Consider the following 22,858-nt stretch of genomic DNA (forward strand, 5'->3'; position numbering starts at 1 on the left):
GCAAGAGGAGAGAGAGAGCGCGATAGCAAGAGAGAAGGAGAGCGAAATAGCAAGAGAGAAGGAGAGCGAGATAGCAAGAGAGAACGAGAGCGAGATGGCAAGAGAGAACGAGAGCGAGATAGCAAGAGAGAACGAGAGCGAGATAGCAAGAGGAGAGAGAATGAGAGCGAGATAGCAAGAGAGAACGAGAGTGAGACAGCAAGAGAGCGAATGAGAGCGAGATAGCAACAGGAGAGCGAGCGAGAGCGAGATAGCAAGAGGAGAGAGAACAAGAGTGAGATAGCAAAAGGAGAGAGAACGAGAGCGAGATAGCAAGAGGAGAAAGAACGAGAGCGAGACAGCAAGAGAGAACGAGTGCGAGATAGCAAGAGGAGAGAGAATGAGAGGAGCGAGAAGAGATTGAGATAGCAAGAGGAGAGAGAACGAGAGGAGCGAGAGTAGTGAGCGAGAAGAGAGCAAGCGAGATAGCACGAGGAGAGCGAGCGAGAGGAGCGAGAGTAGTGAGGGAAGTGAGCGAGAGTAGTGAGCGAAGCGAGCGAGAAGAGAGCGAGAAGAGAGCAAGCGAGATAGCAAGGGGAGAGTGAGCGAGAGGAGAGAGAACGAGAGCGAGATAGCAAGAGGAGAGCGAGCGAGAGGAGCGAGAGTAGTGAGCGAAGCGAGCGAGAAGAGAGCGAGAAGAGAGCAAGCGAGATAGCAAGGGGAGAGTGAGCGAGAGGAGAGAGCGATAGCAAGAGGAGGGAGAGCGAAATAGCAATAGGAGAGAGAGCGAGAGGAGAGAGTGAGAGGAGAGCGAGAAGAGAGAGCACTAGAAAGGGAGAGTTACAGCAAGCTAGAAAGAGAGCGAGAGTAATAGATAAGAGAAAGACAGAAAGAGAGACAGGCAGAGGTCGCTGTGGCTTCTGGTGGTGAGATCTGTCAATACTCCAAGCTCTGTTGAACCTTAGCCCTGCCATTGATTTCTCCCTGTAGCTCATTAGACTATCTATACTCCAAGGACACCACACTAGGAAGGGTATATCTACACATCAACATACATATTACATTCGAGTTTAACTTTATACAATGTCACTCAAGGAAGCCCAATCAATGCCCATGATCTGACTTGTGGACCACCGTGGTGGCTCCCAGCTGTGATTTACTGGACATACTGTAACAGCACTGTTGTGGATAATCAAACTCAATAAAAATCATGTTCAGTAAGACAAGTACATCTCACAATGAATCTTTCCTTCACCATGTGGTTCGGCCGGTTTCTGGCGACACACAGAGTGATTGAAGTTTCCCATCAGCGCTTGAGGCTGATTTACAGAACACAACACAGGGATGCGCAGGGTAAAACTGGTGAATGTCCTGCTATTCTGTCTCCTCACCACTGGGGGGCAATAAATATTAAGATGCTGGTTCTGAAGCTCAGTACAAGCCCTATTCTGTTGCCATCAGCAGCACATTTTTCAATCCCAGCTCTATTCAGTAGCACCATATTTCTTCCATTCACGAGTGTCCTATTAACATCTATGTATATAAATGATACATGAGACATGATTTATGTAGGCCCGCATGCAAGTAAAAGCACTTTATAGAAATATGGATGAAAAATAGTTGGCTTCACTTCAGTGGAGTTTTGTCATTCAAAAACATGTTAAACAGAGCAGCCCCCTAGCCCGTGTACAAGAGTTCAACTTTCACCAAACAGGCTTTTAACGGTTGCAACACAGTTTTTGAGAAATGTTTGGTTAAGTGTGATCACTAGCCATGATTCCAATGTATCGTTACAGAGTTAAAAGACTAGGCACACATGATCATCCACCTGCTGTCACACAGCGCCACCATGAGCAGAGGTCTAAAAGACTCTCTCTAAGTTCCTTGTAATCCTCAGTGTTCAGGAAATGGATGAAGACAACACCATATTCAGAAAGCTCTGCAAATATGTCATTCACATCAAGCTTCAATGATCTTTATACTGTGAGGGGGTAAGGTGTCACCTCCGTCACCAATTTGTTGCACCTGGATGACGCGCGGGAGCCATTCTGCAAACGGTTGACGACATATTGGTTACATACTGTAGTGGCTTTAGAGACGTTGAGCTGCAGTAGAACCACAGAGCCTCTCCACCGTAGATCTGGCTCTTTAAATGTCACACTGATTAATAGCAGAAAGGAATGTTAGGGTCAATCCCTTTGGTTCAATCCCTTCTCCATTCAAAAGTCAATCTTACATGTGATCCAGTCGATTCGAGCTCGGACTCAAACTCTGACCAACCCAAAATCACACAAAGATCAATTCAAATCCACTCGGATGCAATTCAATAACATACATTGTACTATTCTCCAATTGCCCCTGTGATACAGTAGCCTCATCATTTGAGCTAGGATAAATATAGGCCATTTATTTGCTTGCAGCAGAGCATAAAGGAATCAAGTTTATTGTACCGGGATCCTTTGGGAACCTTGATGCCTGTAACGTATGAGGAGTTCTACCTGGCCCAGTGAATGATTCAAACTTCACATAATAGGATCATAGCAGCCTCTGCTCCAATACCGTCAAGGCTCTTTCACATCAAACTGCGAAAGAGCTTCACAGTAGAAACAGGCTTTTCAGCCTCCATTATCCAGCCTGCTAACTGCATTTAAGACGGGATGAAATGTAGCCTTGTAGACTCTACGCTGACAGACAGAGGAACTGCATTTAAGACGGGATGAAATGTAGCCTTGTAGACTCTACGCTGACAGACAGAGGAACTGCATTTAAGATGGGATGAAATGTAGCCTCGTAGACTCTATGCTGACAGACAGAGGAACTGCATTTAAGACTGGATGAAATGTAGCCTCGTAGACTCTACGCTGACAGACAGAGGAACTGCATTTAAGACTGGATGAAATGTAGCCTCGTAGACTCTACGCTGACAGACAGAGGAACTGCATTTAAGACTGGATGAAATGTAGCCTCGTAGACTCTACGCTGACAGACAGAGGAACTGCATTTAAGATGGGATGAAATGTAGCCTCGTAGACTCTACGCTGACAGACAGAGGAACTGCATTTAAGATGGGATGAAATGTAGCCTCGTAGACTCTACGCTGACAGACAGAGGAACTGCATTTAAGACTGGATGAAATGTAGCCTCGTAGACTCTACGCTGACAGACAGAGGAACTGCATTTAAGATGGGATGAAATGTAGCCTCGTAGACTCTGACAAGACAGAGGAACTGCATTTAAGATGGGATGAAATGACAAGACAGAGAAACTGCATTTAAGATGGGATGAAATGTAGCCTCGTAGACTCTACGCTGACAGACAGAGGAACTGCATTTAAGACTGGATGAAATGTAGCCTCGTAGACTCTACGCTGACAGACAGAGGAACTGCATTTAAGACTGGATGAAATGTAGCCTCGTAGACTCTACGCTGACAGACAGAGGAACTGCAAATCCCCAGTGTCAATGCATTTTATAAAACACATTTATATTTTATGCCTATGCCTCATGTTCAACACAATATGAGGATGAATGTCATATCACTGACTGGTATATACACAACATTATAACCCAACAAGTCATCCCCAAAACAACCCATGATACCTACAAAATAGACATGAGGAGAAACCATAATATTTCTCCCCTATAGACCTCTCAACACCTAAAAAGTGATTTTCTTCCGCTCATTTGAACTAACTAACTAACCAGCCATCCATAATTGCATTTCCTCTGTCTGCCGACAGCATCCCTGTGGTAAGTGTGTACTGCTGAATTATCACGCCGACACACATTTAGCACTGTGCTTCACACTAACAGCAGTGTACCCCTGCTGACCACTGCTAATCTGTCAGAGGAAACGCAGCTCTTTTGTTGTAGCCTAGCAGATAGTCCAGAAACATCTGGAAATCCTTGGTCTCTCTGTGGCCTATTAAGGGCATTGTTCTGCTTTATCTGGTGGCAGCAGCCTCCTCTGACAGGCCTGCAGGTCCAGGTCCGGGCTGCACCACCCAAAACAGGGGCTAACGGTTAACATGCAGCCTTTCCAAATGCAGACAGGGCCTACAGGCACTAATGATCTACCATGAATCAGCAGTTCAGCTGTGGTATTGGGCCCAGTTCTATTTAGGTCCCCACCACCTTCCCACAGGTAGGTGAGAGCAATAGTTTGAAAGCTCTTACTTAGCCTATTGGAAAACCCGGTGAAGCAATCACCATATAAACCAGAAGTCCTCCTCACTACATCAATGGAGCTCCCAGTTTATCCCAAAAACAAATAACCGATTGAACCCACCTCAAAATGACTCATCACTTCTGAGGACAAAAAAACACATACATGGTCAGTCATACAACACACGTGCACAGCATGGATATTAAATAGCATATGTACGTTTGTGTATAGCGCTACAAACAGGACACTTGGCCTGGACAATAAGACCGTCCATTTGATTGTAGTTCTTCTTTGTATCCTCCTCCTGGCTTTCTCTTTTGGCACCATCTTATTAAATCTAAGGGCTATTTTCCTCTCTGCAAATCCATTCCCTCTGGTGTGCTACTCTTCAGAGGGCGAGAGAGACAGACAGAGATCGAGAGAGATAGAGATGCGGGGGTATACGTGTCGTGGTGCCGTGCAGGCCTGGATGCTATTGAAGGCTGGGATTGGGCCTGGCGAGGGGGATAAGAGGGAAATAATTATCCGGGCTGTTGAAGCATGACAGCTCCTCCTCGCCCAAAGTGAAAGAGATGAAGCATTATGTCAAGAAATCCTGCTCACAAACACATCTTGACACCGCCATCTAAAGTTTCACTTCATTTTAAGAAACCCTCAGTGACTGACGGCTGGCTACCTACGTGATCAATGGATGGGAGATGCTTCTCTACCGACACACAGTGAAAGATGGCTTTACTGAGTCTTTACTGCAAACATTGTCCCTCTTAGTAAAGCTTTAGATAAACAAATGTGTGCGCAAATGTCATTTGGAAGATATTTGTATGTGTGAAAGTATAGAAAATGTAGCTATAAAAATAGCTGTAGAAGTAGTATGATTCTGTATCAAAGACCATTCTCTCGTTTCTTCCAAATCCATGTCCTTTTCCTGGAATACCCAAGTTATTTTCCTGGAATACTCAAGCACCAGGTAGGTGACTGTCCATATGTCATGACAAATCCAGAAACCATTCATTGCATTGGTCGTCACTAGGTATCAAGAAATATAAATGTCAACAATTTGTTGAGCCCTGATATGACCTAACAGTGACATAGCACAAACCAACCCACTCTAAAAAACAATGTCCTATCCTATACAATACGTCCTTCTCTCTCTCCATCTCCTGACACATCCTGCTGTCCTGAAAAGCTCTCTATGCTGCGAGATCTGAAGATGGCCATGTCCTTCTGTTCCTCAGGCCCTGTTGCCACGTGACTGACCAGCACACTCTCTCTGCGCTGAAGAAAAAAACAATCAAGGCAGAAATGGGTTTGCAGCAAGCCAGGGGAGGCACAGGCGAAGGTGGAGATGCGGGGGATGGGGGGACAACAGTGTCCCTGTGAATTGATACTGGAGCCAGTCATTTCCGCCTCAAGGTCCATCTCTCTTGTGAGAGAGCGGGGGTGTTGTGAACTGTGACAGCTGGCTCTCGGTGAACCCATCTCCCAAGTCGTCCTATCACTCAGACACTTTTCAACACACTCGCCAATATGGCCAAGACAAAGCAGCTACCGAGACGCTAACCACAAATTTAAAAGACACCAAACCACTCATACACACAGACCCACACACACTCAAACTAGTTGTATAATGTTATAAAACCTAATGCATTCATATTTTTATTTCACTTGTTGAATCCTTCAGTCAATGAGTAATGTACATGGCACTAAACTACCAAGTGCTCTATCAGTTTGCAGCGTACAGACAAGAGACAGTTTTCTGAAGGTCGTGGTTGGGGACAGACATCAAGGCCAAGTTAAATGTAAAGCACAGCGTTAACAATGGCATTTCATCCATTGACACAATAGGGGCTGTTTAATGTAGACAGCCTGATCTACAGAAGTGGAATAAATACTCCTGATGACATTGGATTGTCTCATTTAGTGTCTCATTAAGTTTCTCGTTAAGTCAGTGTTAGAAAAACCAAATAAACCAATTCCAATTTGTGCTCATGTCTGCAAGCTGCTGGCCTCCATGCTCACACACGTACTTCTGCACCCCATCCATCCCACCCTGACTGAACCAACAACCCCAGCCTCTGATCAGAGCTTTCTCCCATCCCTTTGCTGTTTCCCAGGTCACATCATTCATATTCTCTCTATGCTACCAGGCACCGAGTGCTCGCAAGGAGCCCTGGGGGCCTCATCGAGTTTGGAACCCGACTTTGGAAAAGACTGAATTGCACTTTGTAGTGCACTTCACCTATCCCTTTTTTATGGAGATGGTGGCGTGCGCTGTGTTGGATCGTGTCTTTGTTGTTGAGTTTGAAGTGACTATTAAAACACAGAGGCATATCTGATGGAGCCGTCGGTCTGTCGAACGACCCTGCACTCGGTCACGTCCCTCAGCGTTTGCCACCGATAGTTTTTTAATCAGATGGGAGGGCAGGAAAAGAAATCCACAACAAGAAGGGCTCTAAAGCAAAAGTCCAATTTACCATCAGTAATCCAGGCTGGAGATTTAGTCATTTGACACTAGAATGGTTTCATGGGAAATCTATCTACTGTCAATACGTGGTCCTAAAGAGGGAGAATGCAAGCAATCTAGAGTGAAAGTGGAAAAAGGGCTCAAGTTTGCCAAGTATGAGAAGAGTAATGAGACAGAGAATAGGTGGAAAACACATAGGAGGTCAAATCTTGACCGAAAAAAGGAGCGCCACAGGAGCGAGAGAAGGGAGCACAGAGACCAGCACTGGCAGGGGACATTGTCAGATGTCAGTCAGGGATGTAGAACTCATTTCCTGCTGCTCACCTCAGGATCTTGTGCATGTTCACACACACGATGTAGCTGCCATGGTGCGGTGATAAAGGCAGAGACTGTACAGCAGCCATATTATTCATCCCGAGGGCCGCATGTCACCGCTGACAGGCAGACATAAATATTCCTCAACCCTTTCAGCAAGGGTTAATGGCTGTCGATCAGCAAGGGAAGGGGCCAACAGAGATATGCAGGGCCACGTGTGCATACAGACACACAGTATCGCTCCATTTAAAGCACTACTGTTTGAGGGTAGCGTGAGCGCTGTTGAGATTAGACTGGAAAGGGAGACACACACACATCCAAACCCCTCAAACTATCAGACACATTCACATAGTACACGCACAGACATTGTTAAATGTGAACAGTGATTACTATACACAATCCTCAGATATTTCTCCTTTCAATCATTGCAGAGCTCAGCCAGCAAAGTGGTGCTCTGCTCAACTCAGCTCCGAGCGAGGATTACTTTATTAAAATGAAGGAATGCATAATAGCAGGGAATGGCATACATAATCACCTCCGAGACCTAGCACAACAAACCAGCACTGAATATAACAGACCAACATTCCTACTTTGTTCATAATGCTACATGGCCAATCAAATTTTAATTTATTCTAATGTATGCACACAGAAGGTCAATTATCCAAATGATTCCAGTTCAGATTGCACCTGATCTTGGGAGACAATGAGCCATAAATGGCAGCTGGGTTGTTTTGCAAGGCAAATCATCTCCAACTTCTTTTTATCACTCTGCTTGCATAGACACACCACTTTTCTTTAGTGAAGTGCATTTGCTAATGGGTAAACAACTGGGCGTTTTAACCCACAGCACTGAAGCAGCCAGGCAGACAGACAGGCATGCATGCCTCAGCCAAAGACAGTCATATCAGTGAGTGGACAAACAACAGGTCTGGATATATTACCAACCTAACCTACAGACTGCACCCACACAAATGAAATCATATAATTTACACCTCACAGTAACATTGACTTCAGGAGCTAACAACTGAACTAGCTACATTCTTTTGATATGCGTAAACATAGTCACAGGCTCATCGTAGCGGTGAAAGAATGCAACCACCAATTAAGAACGCACACTTGTTAACGATGCTTCAAGATGTCCACCATTGTTCCTGTACCCAAGAAAGCGAAGGTAACTTAATTAAATGACTATCGCCCCATTGCACTCACTTCTGTCGTCCACCTTAACCAACATCACCATTTTCTGAGTCAAGACCACTTTCTGAGTCAAAATGCAAGCCGAGATCTACCACTGTATTTATTACGGATGCCCATTAGCTGCTGCCAAGGCATCTAAAAAACGAGTTATTTGTTTAGATGGAGTCAAGGATATGGTTTGTATAACTCTACAAAGTCCTAGAAAAAGTCCCTTACAATAGAAAAACATTACAGTGTAATCTATTTGAACAACTTTATTTGGAGATTAAATTAGTATTAGAGTTAGTAACTAATAAAGTAACTAATAAAGTCCAGATACAGCTTCTTTTGACAAAGTAGAAACTAAAATGAGGATAATATTATAACCAGCCAGGTGTGCAGGTGAAATCATTTGCTGTGTTCCGAAAGACAAGCACCAGTGCATGAACAATAGTAACGGCTTATTGTATTCAAAAAAAAACTTGTGGAAATATATTCATGACAAGATATAAAAAGTCATCCGTTGATTCTATCGGACGCTGTATTGTAACCTTAGACCCGTGTCTTTATACATGAATCAATCGTGTCTTCTCTTTATGCTTCAGGTCCAGACAGCACACAGCTTCGCCTGCACTGCACACAGTTTTCATGGGCCTTGAAGCTCACATGCCGGATCCATGATGAAATCTCTCCTGCTGATTGTCTTGTCAAGGCATTGCTTGTACAACACGTGTGCGTTGATAGCAGCCATGTCGAGCACGTTGTAGAATGCCGCAACAGGCCAGCTGCGAGTACCTAATTTTACAGAGTACAGTCCAGCCATCTGGTCCAGTGCATCCACACCAACCTATCGCATAAAATAGAATAGAAAAGGTTAGAATTATATATAATAATAATAATACTGTATATTCAATATAATAAAAGGGATAATACACTGCATTGTGAAAGTATTGAGACCTCTTCACTTTTTCCACATCGTGTTACGTTACAGCCTTATTCAAAAATGGATTAAATAAAAATGTGTCCTCAATCTACACACAATACCCCATAAAGACAAAGCAAGGTTTTTAAAATTTTGCAAACATTAAATATGACAAACAGAAATACCTTATGTAAATAAGTATCCAGGCCCTTTGCTATGAGACGTTTATACAATTTGGAGTCCACCTGTGGTAAATTCAATTGATTGGACATGATTTGGAAATGCACACACCTGTCTATATAAGGTCCCACATTTGACAGTACATGTCAAATGTGGGACCAAAGCCATGAGGTAGAAAGGAACTGTCCGTAGACCCCCGAGACAGGATTGTGTCGAGGCACAGATCTGGGGAAGGGTACCAAAAAATGCCTGCAGCTTTGAAGGTCCAAGAACACAGTGGCCTTCATCATTCTTAAACGGAAAAACAAGATTCTATGGTCTGGTGAAACCAAGATTCAACTCTTTGGCCTGAATGCCAAGTGTCACGTCTGGAGGAAACCTGTCACCATCCCTGGGGTGAAGCATGGTGGTGGCAACATAATGCTGTTGGGATGTTTTTCAGCTGCAGTTACTGGGAGACTAGTCAGGATCGAGGGAAAGACAAATGGAGCAAAGCCCTGAGAGATGCTTGATGAAAACCTGTTCCAGAGCACTCAGGACCTCAAACTGGGGCGAAGGTTCACCTTCCAACAGGACAACGACCCTAAGCACACACCAAATACAATGCAGGACTGGCTTCGGGGCAAGTCTCTGAATCTCCTTGAGTGTCCCAGCCAGAGCCCAGATGTGAACATCTCAGGAAAAACCTGAAAATAGCTGTGCAGCAACCCTCCCCATTCAACCTGACAGAGATTGAGAGGATCTGCAGAGAAGAATTGGAGAAACTCCCCAAATACAGGTGTGCCAAGCTTGAACTGTCATACCCAAGAAGACAAGGCTGTAATCACTGCCAAAGGTGCGTCAACAAAGTACTGAGTAAAGGGTCTGAATACTTACAGTACCAGTCAAAATTTTGGACACCTACTCATTCAAGGGTTTTTCTTTATTTTTACTATTTTCTACATTGTAGAATAATAGTGAAGACATAAACTATGAAATAACACATGGAATCATGTAGTAACCATAAAAGTGTTAAATCAAAATATGTAATATTTTAGATTCTTCAAAGGAGCCATCCTTTGCCTAGATGACAGCTTTGCACTCTCTTGGTATTCTCTCAACCAGCTTCACCTGGAAAACTTTTCCAACAGTCTTGAAGGAGTTCTGAGCACTTTTTTGGCTGCTTTTCCATCACTCTGCGGTCCAACTCATCCCAAACCATCTCAAATGGGTTGAGGTTGGGTAATTGTGGAGGCCTGATCATCTGATGCAGCACTCCGTCACTCGCATTCTTGGTCAAATAGCCCTTACACAGCCTGGAGGTGTGTTAGGTCATTATCTTGTTGAAAAATAAATGATAGACCCTCTAAGCACAAACCAGATGGGATGGCATAACGCTGCAGAATGCTGTGGTAGCCACACTGGTCAACTGTGCTTTGAATTCTAAATAAATCACAGACAGTGTCACCAGAAAAGCACCCCCACACCACGTCCTCCATGCTTCATGGTGGGAACTACACATGCAGAGATACTCCGTTCACCTACTCTGCGTCTCACAAAGACACAGCAGCTGGAATCAAAAATCTCCAATTTGGACTCATCAGACCAAAGGACAGATTTCCACCGGTCCATTGCTCGTGTTTCTTGGCCCAAGCAAGTCTCTTCTTATTGGTGTCCTTTAGTAGTGGTTTCCTTACAGCAATTCGACCATGAAGGCCTGATTCACGCAGTGTCTTCTGAACAGTTGATGTTGAGTTGTGTCTGTTACTTGAACCCTGTGAAGCATTTATTTGGGCTGCAATTTCTGAGGCTGGTAACTCTAATGAACTTATCCTCTGCAGCAGAGGTAACTCTGGGTCTTCCTTTCCTGTGGCGGTCCTCATGAGAGCCAGTTTCATCATAGCGCTTGTTTGTTTTTGCGACTGCACTTGAAGAAACTTTCCATATTGACTGACCTTCATGTCTTAAAGTAATGATGGACTGTTGTTTCTGTTTACTTATTTGAGCTGTTATTGCCATAATATGGACTTGGTCTTTTACCAAGTAGGGCGATCTTCTGTATACCACCACTACCTTGTCACAACACCTCTGATTGGCATTAAGGAAAGAAATTGAAATGCATTCCTGGTGACTACCTCATGAAGCTGGTTGAGAGAATGCCAAGAGTGTGCAAAGCTGTCATCAAGGCAAAGGGTGGCTACTTTGAAGAATCTCAAATATATTTTGATTTGTTGAACACTTTTTTGGTTACTACATGATTCCATGTGTTATTTCATAGTTTATGTCTTCACTATTATTCTACAATGTAGAAAATACCGGTAGGTGTCCAAACTTTTGACTGGGTCTATATGTAAATGTGATGTTTATTTTTTTAAATGTTAATACATTTGCAAAAAAACAAACAAAAAAAAAAGTTTTTGCTTTGTCATTATCAGGTATTGGGCGTAGCTTGATGAGGAAAAAAACACATTTTAAATCAATATTAGAATAAGGCTGTCACGTAACAAAACGTGGAAAAGTCACGGGGTCTGAATACTTTCCCAATGCACTGTATTTGGTGATTGGCAGATGGAAAGGTTATTTGTATATGGCAGAGATCTATACCTTTGTGCAATTGTAGTCTGTTACCATCTCTGATTTCTTCTTCTGGTCACTGCCGATGGCAACAGTTGGATGCATGGTGCTGAGGATGCAAACACTTATTTCTTTTCCATCTGTCCACCGTGTGTATGTTGTTTTGTGCAGAGGGGGGTAGCTCCGGCCTTTGTTTGTTCCCTGTTCCGAGCAGGCTAATCTACTTTGCAATCAACTTGTCTGCCAGGGAAATTCATGTGAAGAAATTGTCTATGGTCACATGGCTGCCTATGCCCATGTAAGGCAGAGTCTCAAATCCAGTCTTAGACAGTCACTCACCCCATGGCCTGGTTTTGACTTTGAGCAGATATGGAAAGCCATTGAGCAAGTACTTGGTGGCTAACCAAAACTGAAGTCACATGCACCATTACCAGTTTCTATCTGTTTTTTTTATCACCCATTCATCCATTGACGACAGAATAACATATTTACATTTTATTATGAGTTGTCATAGAAATGGCAGAATATGCTCTTTCAAATACTATATAGAAATCAAAATGTTTTACCTCCATGTGGCCCATGTACATGTGAAGGAAGATTTGATAAAGCAATGCTCCTTTTCCTGAATCTGTCAATAAGATGCGCCCATCTCTTCATGTACAATTTGACAACTGATAGACCTAATATTGTCACTCACCAGATTATTGTCAATTTAATCTTGTCTGTAGGTTAACTCTTATTATCTGTGAAATTAGTTTCAGTATAGTTTAGTTGTAGTTTCAGTATAGTTTAGGTATAGTTTCAGTATAGTTTAGTTGTAGTTTCAGTATAGTTTAGTTGTAGTTTCAGTATAGTTTAGGTGTAGTTTCAGTATAGTTTAGGTGTAGTTTCCAGTATAGTTTAGGTGTAGTTTAGGTGTAGCTTAGGTGTAGTGTAGGTGTAGTTTCAGTATAGTTTAGGTGTAGTTTCCAGTATAGTTTAGGTGTAGTGTAGGTGTAGTTTCAGTATAGTTTAGGTGTAGTTTCCAGTATAGTTTAGGTGTAGCTTAGGTGTAGTGTAGGTGTAGTTTCAGTATAGTTTAGGTGTAGTTTCCAGTATAGTTTAGGTGTAGCTTAGGTGTAGTGTAGGTGTAGTTTCAGTATAGTTTAGGTGTAGTTTCCAGTATAGTTTAGGTGTAGTTTAGGTGTAGCTTAGGTGTAGTGTAGGTGTAGTTTCAGTATAGTTTAGGTGTAGTTTCCAGTATAGTTTAGGTGTAGTTTAGGTGTAGCTTAGGTGTAGTGTAGGTGTAGTTTCAGTATAGTTTAGGTGTAGTTTCCAGTATAGTTTATGTGTAGTTCGGGTGTAGTTTCAGTATAGTTTAGGTGTAGTTTCGATTGTCCAGCAGGCCGCCTGGCATCGTTTGTTTCCTGCTCATCAACTTCAAAAGGCAAAAGGGTCAAGGATATATTTTGCACTATTCTAAAGGCCTACTGCATAATTTCCCTTATAATAAATTACATGAGTAATAGAGTTACAGTAAATAAAACAGTCCTGTAAACTGCTACATTTTACAAAGTAAAACATAAAAGAGAATGTTATCAACTTGCAAGGCATATGCAGTCAAATGATTAACATGAGCACTAACCGTGATAAATAAGCATAACACAAACATCATTATCACATTATTGTTGTTCTAAATTAAATCAACCTCATCATTCAGTTAGGCCTAATTTAAATTTGATTGTGAAGTAACTTGCACAATTATCGCCCATTCCATCCATTTGTCATTCATTCAGTGGGCTGGGATCCTTTTCTTCGCTGGATAGAGTCAAGAAAATGTTTTGCATGCTTTCCTTTCCCTCACAATACATTTGATTGATAATAAGATTATAGTAAATAAAACTGTCCCATAAGAGCTTCTTTAAAAAAAGTAAAATGTAAAAGAGAATGGTATCAACCCCCAAGGCACAAGACACATTTTTGCTGCTGATAAATATGCATAACAAACTCACCATTACACTACTGTCTTTCTAAATGAAATCAACCTCTTCCTCCTCCCTATTATTCAGTTAGGCCTCATTTAAATTCATTTGTGAAGTAAGGTGCACAATTATCACCAATTCATCCATTCGTCATTCATTCAGCGAGAGAGAGAGATGCATTAGTGCCTGGCTGGGTACCAACATCCTACAGCACATTGACATGGTGAATTAAGTTGGGAATAGGTGTGAGAAAAACTGGTAAAAAGGCCCTGGATACTTTTCGGTTTGTGATTAAAAAATTCTGACAAATGAATAGTGTAAAATACAAACATTTAAGAAACGTCAATGGAGGAGCAGGACATTGCTTTTTGGGGGGGCTGGTTTTTGTACTTAAAATCAAACATCAGTGACCGTTGGACTCTGGCAGTTCTAGCATTAATAGTGCTGAAAATCTGTTGTCAATTTGTTTACTGTAGCATTGTATCTGGTCAAACACCATTTTCCCCAAAAGTTTACTAAAGGTTAGTAACAGGCTGATTGGTCAGCTATTTGAGCCAGTAAAGGGGGCTTTACTATTCTTAGGTAGCAGAATGACTTTAGCTTCCCTCCAAGCCTGAGGGCACACACTTTCTAGTAGACTTAGATTGAAGATGTGGCAAATAGGAGTGGCAATATCGTCTGCTATTATCCTCAGTAATTTTACATCCAAGTTGTCAGACCCAGGTGGCTTGTCATTTTTGATAGACAATATATATATATTTTTTTACACTGCTTTTCTTTCATAATTTGGTGAGTTTAACTTAGATGTTTAGGGTCAGCATTTGTTTCTGCCATGTCATGCCTAAGTTTGCTAATCTTGCCAATGACAAAATCATTAAAGTAGTTGGCAATATCACTGGGTTTTGTGATGAATGAGACATGATTCAATGAATGATGGAGCTTAGTTTGCCTTTTTTGCCAAAATGTCATTTAAGGTTTTCCAAAGCTTTTTACTATCATTCGTTATATCATTTATCTTTGTTTAATAGTATAGTTTCTTATTTTTATTCAGTTTAGTCGCATGATTTTTGCCAAATCGGTTACACAGCCAGACTTAATTACCATTAATTTAGCCACATCCCTCTTACTATGCAACATTAACCATTAACCAAACAGTTCTCTAGCAATGATGTTTGTGCAGTAGGCTATAGGCCCAATACATTGTCACTGCATATTGGCTATGCTTCAATTGTTCTTTTCAGACTATTTTGAATTACATTTCAACATTTTGGGTATATGATCACACTGGTAATGGATCATTTGTTGTGTTACTTGTGAGGCACAGCTGACTGAGCATAATAACTTGTTCTTTTTTTACTGGACTGATGGCTTGCATCTGATGGTCCGTCTGATGGGAAGGAGGGAGGAAGCAGCGGTGAGAATCGCCGTCCCTCCTCTCTCTCTGCTGAGAAAAGGGGACAGTCTTCCAACTGATGGCGAAACTTAAGTCTCACTGCATTATTTCTGCCTCATGCTCCAATTGATGGTGTTATTCCTATGACCAGAGAAAGTGAAATATTCCTCGATATTAAAAAAGACAAGCAGCTAATAATAACAACGCAAGCTTAAAGAAACACTTTGCTCTACTCATTCATTACAGCTGCAGTGCTGGTTGTACTCATTCATTACAGCTGCAGTGCTGGTTGTACTCATTCATTACAGCTGCAGTGCTGGTTGTACTCATTCATTACAGCTGCAGTGCTGGTTGTAGCGCGAGTGGAAATAGGGAGAATGCACATTTTAAACAACTTCAACATGCACTTCCTCATAAAAACAGCAGCTCTTTGCTATACTCGTTGAGTCTCTAGTCATGGTTAAAGAAAATGGAGATCTTACACTAATCAACTTTGCTGTGTGTTCGAGGCTTCTTTTTACCGTCTATGGCGCTAGAAACTGTGCAGGCAGTGATCTGAGCTATCAGATTGGCTAGTGGTAGGCCTATAAGTGCACTTAATTTGCTCTCTGGGCTCGCCGGGTAGGCGGAGTTCTAACTTCAGACACATGAAATAGTTCAAAATGGGAACACTGACTTCCCAGCGCCGGGGCTGCTTAATCAAGTGCACCTATAGCCAACAGCACGAAAAAAATCTAACAAATTGGAATGCAAGGCTTTATTGTAACTTTTTATTATTATTTTTTACTAGGAATGCCTTGGTGACCACAGCCCTAGACCCACAACAATTTGAATACCACCCCAACTGATCTACAGCTGACGCAATTGCCATCTCATTGCACACTGCCCTATCCGATCTGGACAAGACAAATACCTTCGTAAGAATGCTGTTCATCGACTACAGCTCAGCCTTCAACACCATAGTGTCCTCCAAGCTCATTACTAAGCACAGGATACTGGGTCTGAACCCCTCGCTATGCAACTGGGTCCTTGACTTCCTGACGAGCCGACCCCAGGTGGTGAAGGTAGGCAATTACGCCTCCTCAACACGGGGGCCCCACAAGGGTGCGTGGATCAGCCCCGTCCTGTGAGGGAAACTTCATACTTCTTTTCCCATTCACAATTCCTATTGTAAATGAGTGAGATAGCTCAACGGAGCATGTGGAGGATGCATACAAGGTAATGTGGAGAGGGAATGCATTTCTTTACATTGACCATCAGGGTATACCCTTTTCCATGCACACTAAATGTTAGCATTTTTGGTGACTTGACATACATTGCATACTGTATGAATATGACCATAACATATGATTTATGGCCTTTATGGGGGAAGGGGATCCTTATTATTATTGCCAGCCATAAGAGTTTAGTTCAATTTCCCCAAATTATTCATTTCTGACCCCCCAAACTTGCCAGGCCCTATATAGGGCCCAAAACAGGGGAGAAGCGACCCATAAATACCCAAGGGAAGGTATTTCTACTCAATGAGAGAGCAGAGCGAGAGAAAGTGCCAGGAGACACTGAGTAAATCCCTTCTCTGGTGGTGTTTAGCAAGAAAGGCAATTTAGAGGCAATGAAATAACGTGGTAGAGCATTAATCCTGATAGTGCCATATCAAAATACCTCCCCAGTATATAGCACCCACTGCCTCCTCTGCTCTAAACAGAAAGGCTTTTCAGACACACTCATCTGTTATTCATCTGAGTGAATGACTGAACCACTGCAGTTATTGAATAGCAATGACTACTTTCCGCTGTGACTCGGCTCTGGCTAAATGAGTCATTTAGAAACTGATAGAATACACATATTGCAAACCCCGTCTCTCCTCCGCTTGTTCAGTCCTGACAGGTCTGGGGCGTGGGATGCCGTACTGCCAGAAAACCAGAAACTAGGGCGAAACAGATGGGTGCTATCAAGATTTAATTTCCAAAAAGACACGGATACATACACTGATTGAGCGTGTTAGTGCACTTTTCCCAGCCCTCTCTGTGGCATTTGGAAGCCCTTGTATAATGTCGTCGCCTGTACGTGCCACCAAAACCCGACCAAAGACCAGATTCGACTTATGCAGATGACGGGAATGGTTTCTAAGTCCCCCTGCATGCAGTCTTTCAGTGAGATGACCAGTTAATGTCAGCCTAGGATCAAGACCTGCAGGTTTTGAAGCTGCCCGTGGAACTCTACAGAATATCAATTAGCCATAATAGGTTTTCTCAGGTATTAGAGCGATCAGAGGAGCTGATAAATTATCAGGGGAGGGATGGGGGAGGAAAGAAGCCCTCAGTCATTGAGATATTTCCTCGGCTACAAGCCTAGTTCTCTGGTAGGTAAGGGCCACAACCTGCCCCGGGTAAAGCCCAGAGGAGAGACAACCTGCCCCGGGTAAAGCCCAGAGGAGAGACAACCTGCCCCGGGTAAAGCCCAGAGAAGAGACAACCTGCCCAGGGTAAAGCCCAGAGGAGAGACAACCTGCCCCGGGTAAAGCCCAGAGGAGAGACAACCTGCCCCGGGTAAAGCCCAGAGAAGAGACAACCTGCCCCGGGTAAAGCCCAGAGGAGAGACAACCTGCCCCGGGTAAAGCCCAGAGAAGAGACAACCTGCCCCGGGTAAAGCCCAGAGGAGAGACAACCTGCCCAGGGTATTTATTTTATTTCACCTTTATTTAACTAGGCAAATCAGTTAAAAACAAATTCTTATTTACAATGACAGCCTACCAAAAGGCAAAAGGCCTCCTGCGGGGACAGGGGCTGGGATTAAAAATAAAATACAAATTTAGGACAAAAACACACATCACGAGAAGAGACAACACAACATAAAGGGTAAGGGGTAAAGCCCAAAGGAGAGAGGAGGGCCTCATCTGGAGTCTGGCTCCCTGGCAATTGGTCAGTACAGAAGCAATCAGGGGATTTACAGTATGAGGAAGGTGGACCAATATTATGCCCTTTGCTCTACTGGGTCAGTCCAGCAGGGGCCAGCCTAATGAAGAGCTCATCATTAGCCCTAACAGACTAGCCAGGGTAGTCAATGGAGTAATGTAGTGGAAACGGCTCAATTTACTTCTCTCAGAATAGCAAGAGCATTATCCCAATAACAGCTACTGGTGGTACTGGCCGGTCTATGCTTTTTCTTCCTTCCAGTCCATTCCCCAAAATCCCTCCCAACTGTTTCAGTTCCCTCCCACTCCTACTGAGCCAGTAGCAGTCATAGCTGATGGTGGCAGTGACTGCTCTGCTCTCTAACTCACTTCTCCCCCATTCCCTCCAATGTGCCTTTCCAGTTCCACTAGAATAAACACCAACCACCCACGCCCCCACCATACCACTCTATCAACTCTCTCCCTCCTTCCCTCCCAGAGCACTCCCTGGATGGCTAGGACAGGACTGGGGAGTGGACGAGTGGGGGGAGTTACTGAATAGAAGCCTGCTACCCAAAGATGAGCTTCAGTGATTACAACCAGAGACAGTTTTCTAATTATTCTGTCAAACATCAATCCTGTGGTTGATGCAGGTCATCCTGGCGGCTGATGGACAATGTAATCACTGCTGGGCTTTAAAAAGGAGAGACTTCCACTCACCCTCTCTCCTTTTCCCACTCTCTCTCGTTCCCTCTCTCCTGCTGCCTGGCAGACAGAGCTATGACAGCAGGTCTGAGAAATGTGAAATGTGAAAGGGCTCTATAAACTGCTACAGTCAGTGTCCTGGCAGGGCTGGAGTGGTGAGGGAAGTGAACCAAACACTGCCTCTGAAATATGCATCCTTCACAGGGGGAGGCTGTGTTGAAAACCAGAAAAGGGTAATGGAGGGAGGTAGAGGGAAACAATAAATACATCTTGCTCAATTAAGCTTTAAGAAAGATGAATACGTTAATTATACGTAAGTGCTTAACAGTATACCAGATCGCTTATATACTGTACATTGTAGGTTCAATCCAGGTCAAACTAGTGTAGGCTTAACTATAAATCATGTGGTCACTACAGGGCATATAGAGAGTGTATTTAACATATAAATCCTTATTTGAATAAATGGTTTATTGGCCTAGTTGAATCTCCTGTGCTGCAGATTGTTCTAGAAGGATAGAACAGCATTGTGAGGGATGGTAGAGGCCAGCCATCTCCTGTCCATCGTCGTACCAACTGTGACCATTAAAAGCTACCCTAACCAGAAAGTGTGGATGGATGGCAGCATTCGCGTAAGACTGAAGGTGCGACCCACTGCATTTAACCATGGAAAGAGGTTTGGAGATATGGCTGAATATAAACAGTGTAGTTATTCCCTCCCCAAGGTAATCAAAACAAGTGAAATGCCGGTACAGGGACAAGGTGGAGCTGCAATTCAACGGCTCAGACACGAGATGTATGTGACAGGATCTACAGGAAATCACAGACTACAAAAACAAAAACAGCCACATCACGGATACCGACGTCACGCTTCCACACAAACTAACTTCTCTGCCCACTTTGAGGATAATACAGTGCCAACGTCTCGGCTCGCTAACAAAGCCCCCCCTCTCCTTCTCAGTGGCTGATGTGAGTAAAACATTTAAACGTGTTAACCCTCGCAAGGCTGCTGGCCCAGACGTCATCCCTAGCCGTGTCCTCAGAGCATGCACAGACCAGCTGGCTGATGTGTTCACAGACATATTTAAATCGCTCCCTATCCCAGTCTGTTGTCCTCACATGCTTCAAGGTGGCTACCATTGTTCCTGTACCCAAGATGGCAAAGATAACTGAACTAAATGACTACCACCCCATAGCACTCACTTCTGTCAACATGAAGTGCTTTGAGAGGCTAATCAAGGATCATATCACCTCCACCTTTATTTAACCAGGTAAGCTAGTTGAGAACAAGTTCTCATTTACAACTGCGACCTGGCCAAGATAAAGCAAAGCAATGTGACAAACAACAACACAGAGTTACAAATGGAATAAACAAACATACAGTCAATAACAAAACAGAAAAAAAGAAAGTCTATATACAGTGTGTGCAAATGGCGTGAGGAGGTAAGGCAATAAATAGGCCATAGTAGCGAAGTAATTACAATTTAGCAAATTAACACTGGAGTGATAAATGAGCAGATGATGATGTGCAAGTAGAGATACTGGTGTGCAAAAAGAGAAGAAAAGTTAAAAAAACAATATGGGGAGGAGGTAGGTAGATTGGGTGGGCCATTTACAGATGGACTATGTACAACTGCAGCGATCGGTTAGCTGCTCAGAAAGCTGATGTTTAAAGTTAGTGAGGGAAATAAGTCTCCAATTTCAGCAATTCGTTCCAGTCACTAGCAGCAGAGAACTGAAAGGAAAGGCAGCCAAAGGAGGCGTTGGTTTTGGGGATGACCAGTGGGATATACCTGCTGGAGTGCGTGCTACGGGTGGGTGTTGTTATCATGACCAGTGAGCTGAGATAAGGCAGAGCTTTACCTAGCATAGACTTATAGATGACCTGGAGCCAGTGGGTCTGCTGACGAATATGTAGCGAAGGCCAGCCGACTAGCGCATACAGGTCGCAGTGGTGGGTGGTTTAAGGGACTTTGGTAACAAAACAAATGGCACTGTGATAGACTGCATCCAGTTTGCTGAGTAGAGTATTGGAAGCGATTTGACACACTTAACTCTGTCTGCAAAATAGTTGATGAACCAGGTGAGGCAGTCATTTAAGAAACCATGGCTGTTGAGTCTGCCGATAAGAATATGGTGATTGACAGAGTCGAAAGCCTTGGCCAAGTTGATGAAGACAGCTGCACAGTACTGTATTTTATCAATGGCGGTTATGATATCGTTTAGTACCTTGAGCGTGGCTGAGGTGCACTCGTGACCAGCTTGGAAACCAGATTGCACCGCGGAGAAGGTACGGTGGGATTCGAAATGGTCAGTGATCTGTTTATTAACATGGCTTTCGAAGACTTTAGAGAGAGGCAGGGCAAGATGGATATAGGTCTATAACAGTTTGGTCTAGAGTGTCACCCCCTTCGAAGAGGGGGATGACCGCAGCAGCTTTCCAATCTTTAGGGATCTCGGACGATACGAAAGAGAGGTTGAACAGACTGATAATAGGGGTAACAAAAATGGTGGCGGACAGTTTTATAAAGAGAGCGTCCAGATTGTCTAGCCCAGCTGATTTGAAGGAGAAGCTGGGGAGACTCGGGCAAGTAGCTGCCCGGGGGGGAGCTGTTGGCCGGGGTTCGGGGTAGCCAGGGGGAAAGCATAACCAATGCTTATTGAAATGTTTGATTATCATGGATTTATCTGTGGTGACCGTGTTACTTAGCCTCAGTGCAGTGGGCAGCTGGGAGGAGGTGCTCTTGTTCCACATGGACTTTACAGTGTCCCAAAAAGTTTTGGAGTTAGAGCTACATGATGCAAATTTCTGTTTGAAAAAGCTAGCCTTTGCTTTCCTGATTTCCCTGAACAGTTGCATATCGCAGGGACTATTCGATGCTATTGCAGTCCGCCAAAGAATGTTTTTGTGCTGGTCAAGGGCAGTCAGGTCCGGAGTGAACCAAGGGCTATATCTGTTCTTAGTTCTACATTTTTTGAATGGGGCATGCTTATTTAAGATGGTGAGGAAATTACTTTTAAAGAACGACCAGGCATCCTCGACTGACGGGATGAGGTCAATATCTTTCCAGGATACCCGGGCCAGGTCGATTAGAAAGGCCTGCTCACAGAAGTATTTTAGGGAGCGATTAACACCCTAGAGCCACTTCAGTTTGCATACCGCCCCAACAGGTCCACAGATGACGCAATCGCCATCACACTGCCCTATCCCATCTGGACAAAAATAATATATAAGAATGCTGTTCATTGACTACAGCTCAGCATTCAACACCATAGCACCCTCCAAGCTCATCATCAAGCTGGATGCTCTGCGTCTCAACTATAGGTCGACCAATCATAATTTATCAACGCCAATACCGATTATTGGAGGACCAAAAAAAGCAGATACCGATTAAATCGGACGTTTTTTTATATATATAAATTTGTAATAATGACAATTACAACAATACTGAATGATCACTTTTATTTTTAACTTAATATAATACATCAATAAAATCTATTTAGTCTCAAATAAAAAATGAAACATGTTCAATTTGGTTTAAATAATGCAAAAACAAAGTGTTGGAGAAGAAAGTAAAAGTGCAATATTTGCCAACAGCAGATGCTCCAGGAAACAAAGGAGGATATGAATACATGTTAGAGCTGGGACAACAAACTGAAAATGATCGACCCAGACCATATTAATGACTTATCGCACGCATTTTGCTGACATCATTCTTTACAATAACTAGCCCAATAACTAGCCCAATGAAGTGTGAAATGAAATAAGTTTGCTAATATGGTGATTGTTAATGGGACAATTGATGGCTGCAACCATCAAACTAGTAGTAGTAGTTTAAAGGACAATATAACAAAAACAACTGTGGTGCATTGTTAAACGTATCGTTCTATTCATCGCTACCGCATAAATCTAGGCTATTTATCGTGAAATGGATTTGTCCATATCACACAGCTCTAGTACATGTAGCACAGCGTCCTCTTCAATGTTTAGGATGAAGCCGAAACCGCACAGAGATGCGCCGTCAACCGCATCAAAATTTGTGCGAGAGTAGAGCATCAATGCACATTCACTGCATAACGTATATGCCAACTTAATCGCCATGATAATCCATAGTAAACAGTTGCATTTGTTATGTTCACTACGTAGCCCTTGTCA

General features: G+C 43.2%; 1 protein-coding gene across 2 annotated transcripts in view; it reads right to left on the bottom strand.

Annotated features, from left to right (window-relative positions):
* suclg2 (succinate-CoA ligase GDP-forming subunit beta) overlaps window positions 1–22,858 on the bottom strand; it is a 130,872-nt gene that overhangs the window by 9,568 nt on the left and 98,446 nt on the right. Inside the window, exon 10 of one of the 2 annotated variants that reach the window (XM_065001907.1) lies at window positions 8,359–8,945. The exons of the other annotated variant lie outside the window; for it this stretch is intronic. Within the exon in view, the coding sequence (XP_064857979.1) occupies window positions 8,745–8,945 (201 nt within the window). The 3' untranslated portion in view covers window positions 8,359–8,744. Of the gene's footprint in view, window positions 1–8,358; window positions 8,946–22,858 lie in introns of those variants that run through there. 2 annotated transcript variants of the gene reach the window in all.

This window comes from Oncorhynchus nerka, linkage group LG15 (assembly GCF_034236695.1).
Source record: "Oncorhynchus nerka isolate Pitt River linkage group LG15, Oner_Uvic_2.0, whole genome shotgun sequence".
NCBI lineage: Eukaryota > Metazoa > Chordata > Actinopteri > Salmoniformes > Salmonidae > Oncorhynchus > Oncorhynchus nerka.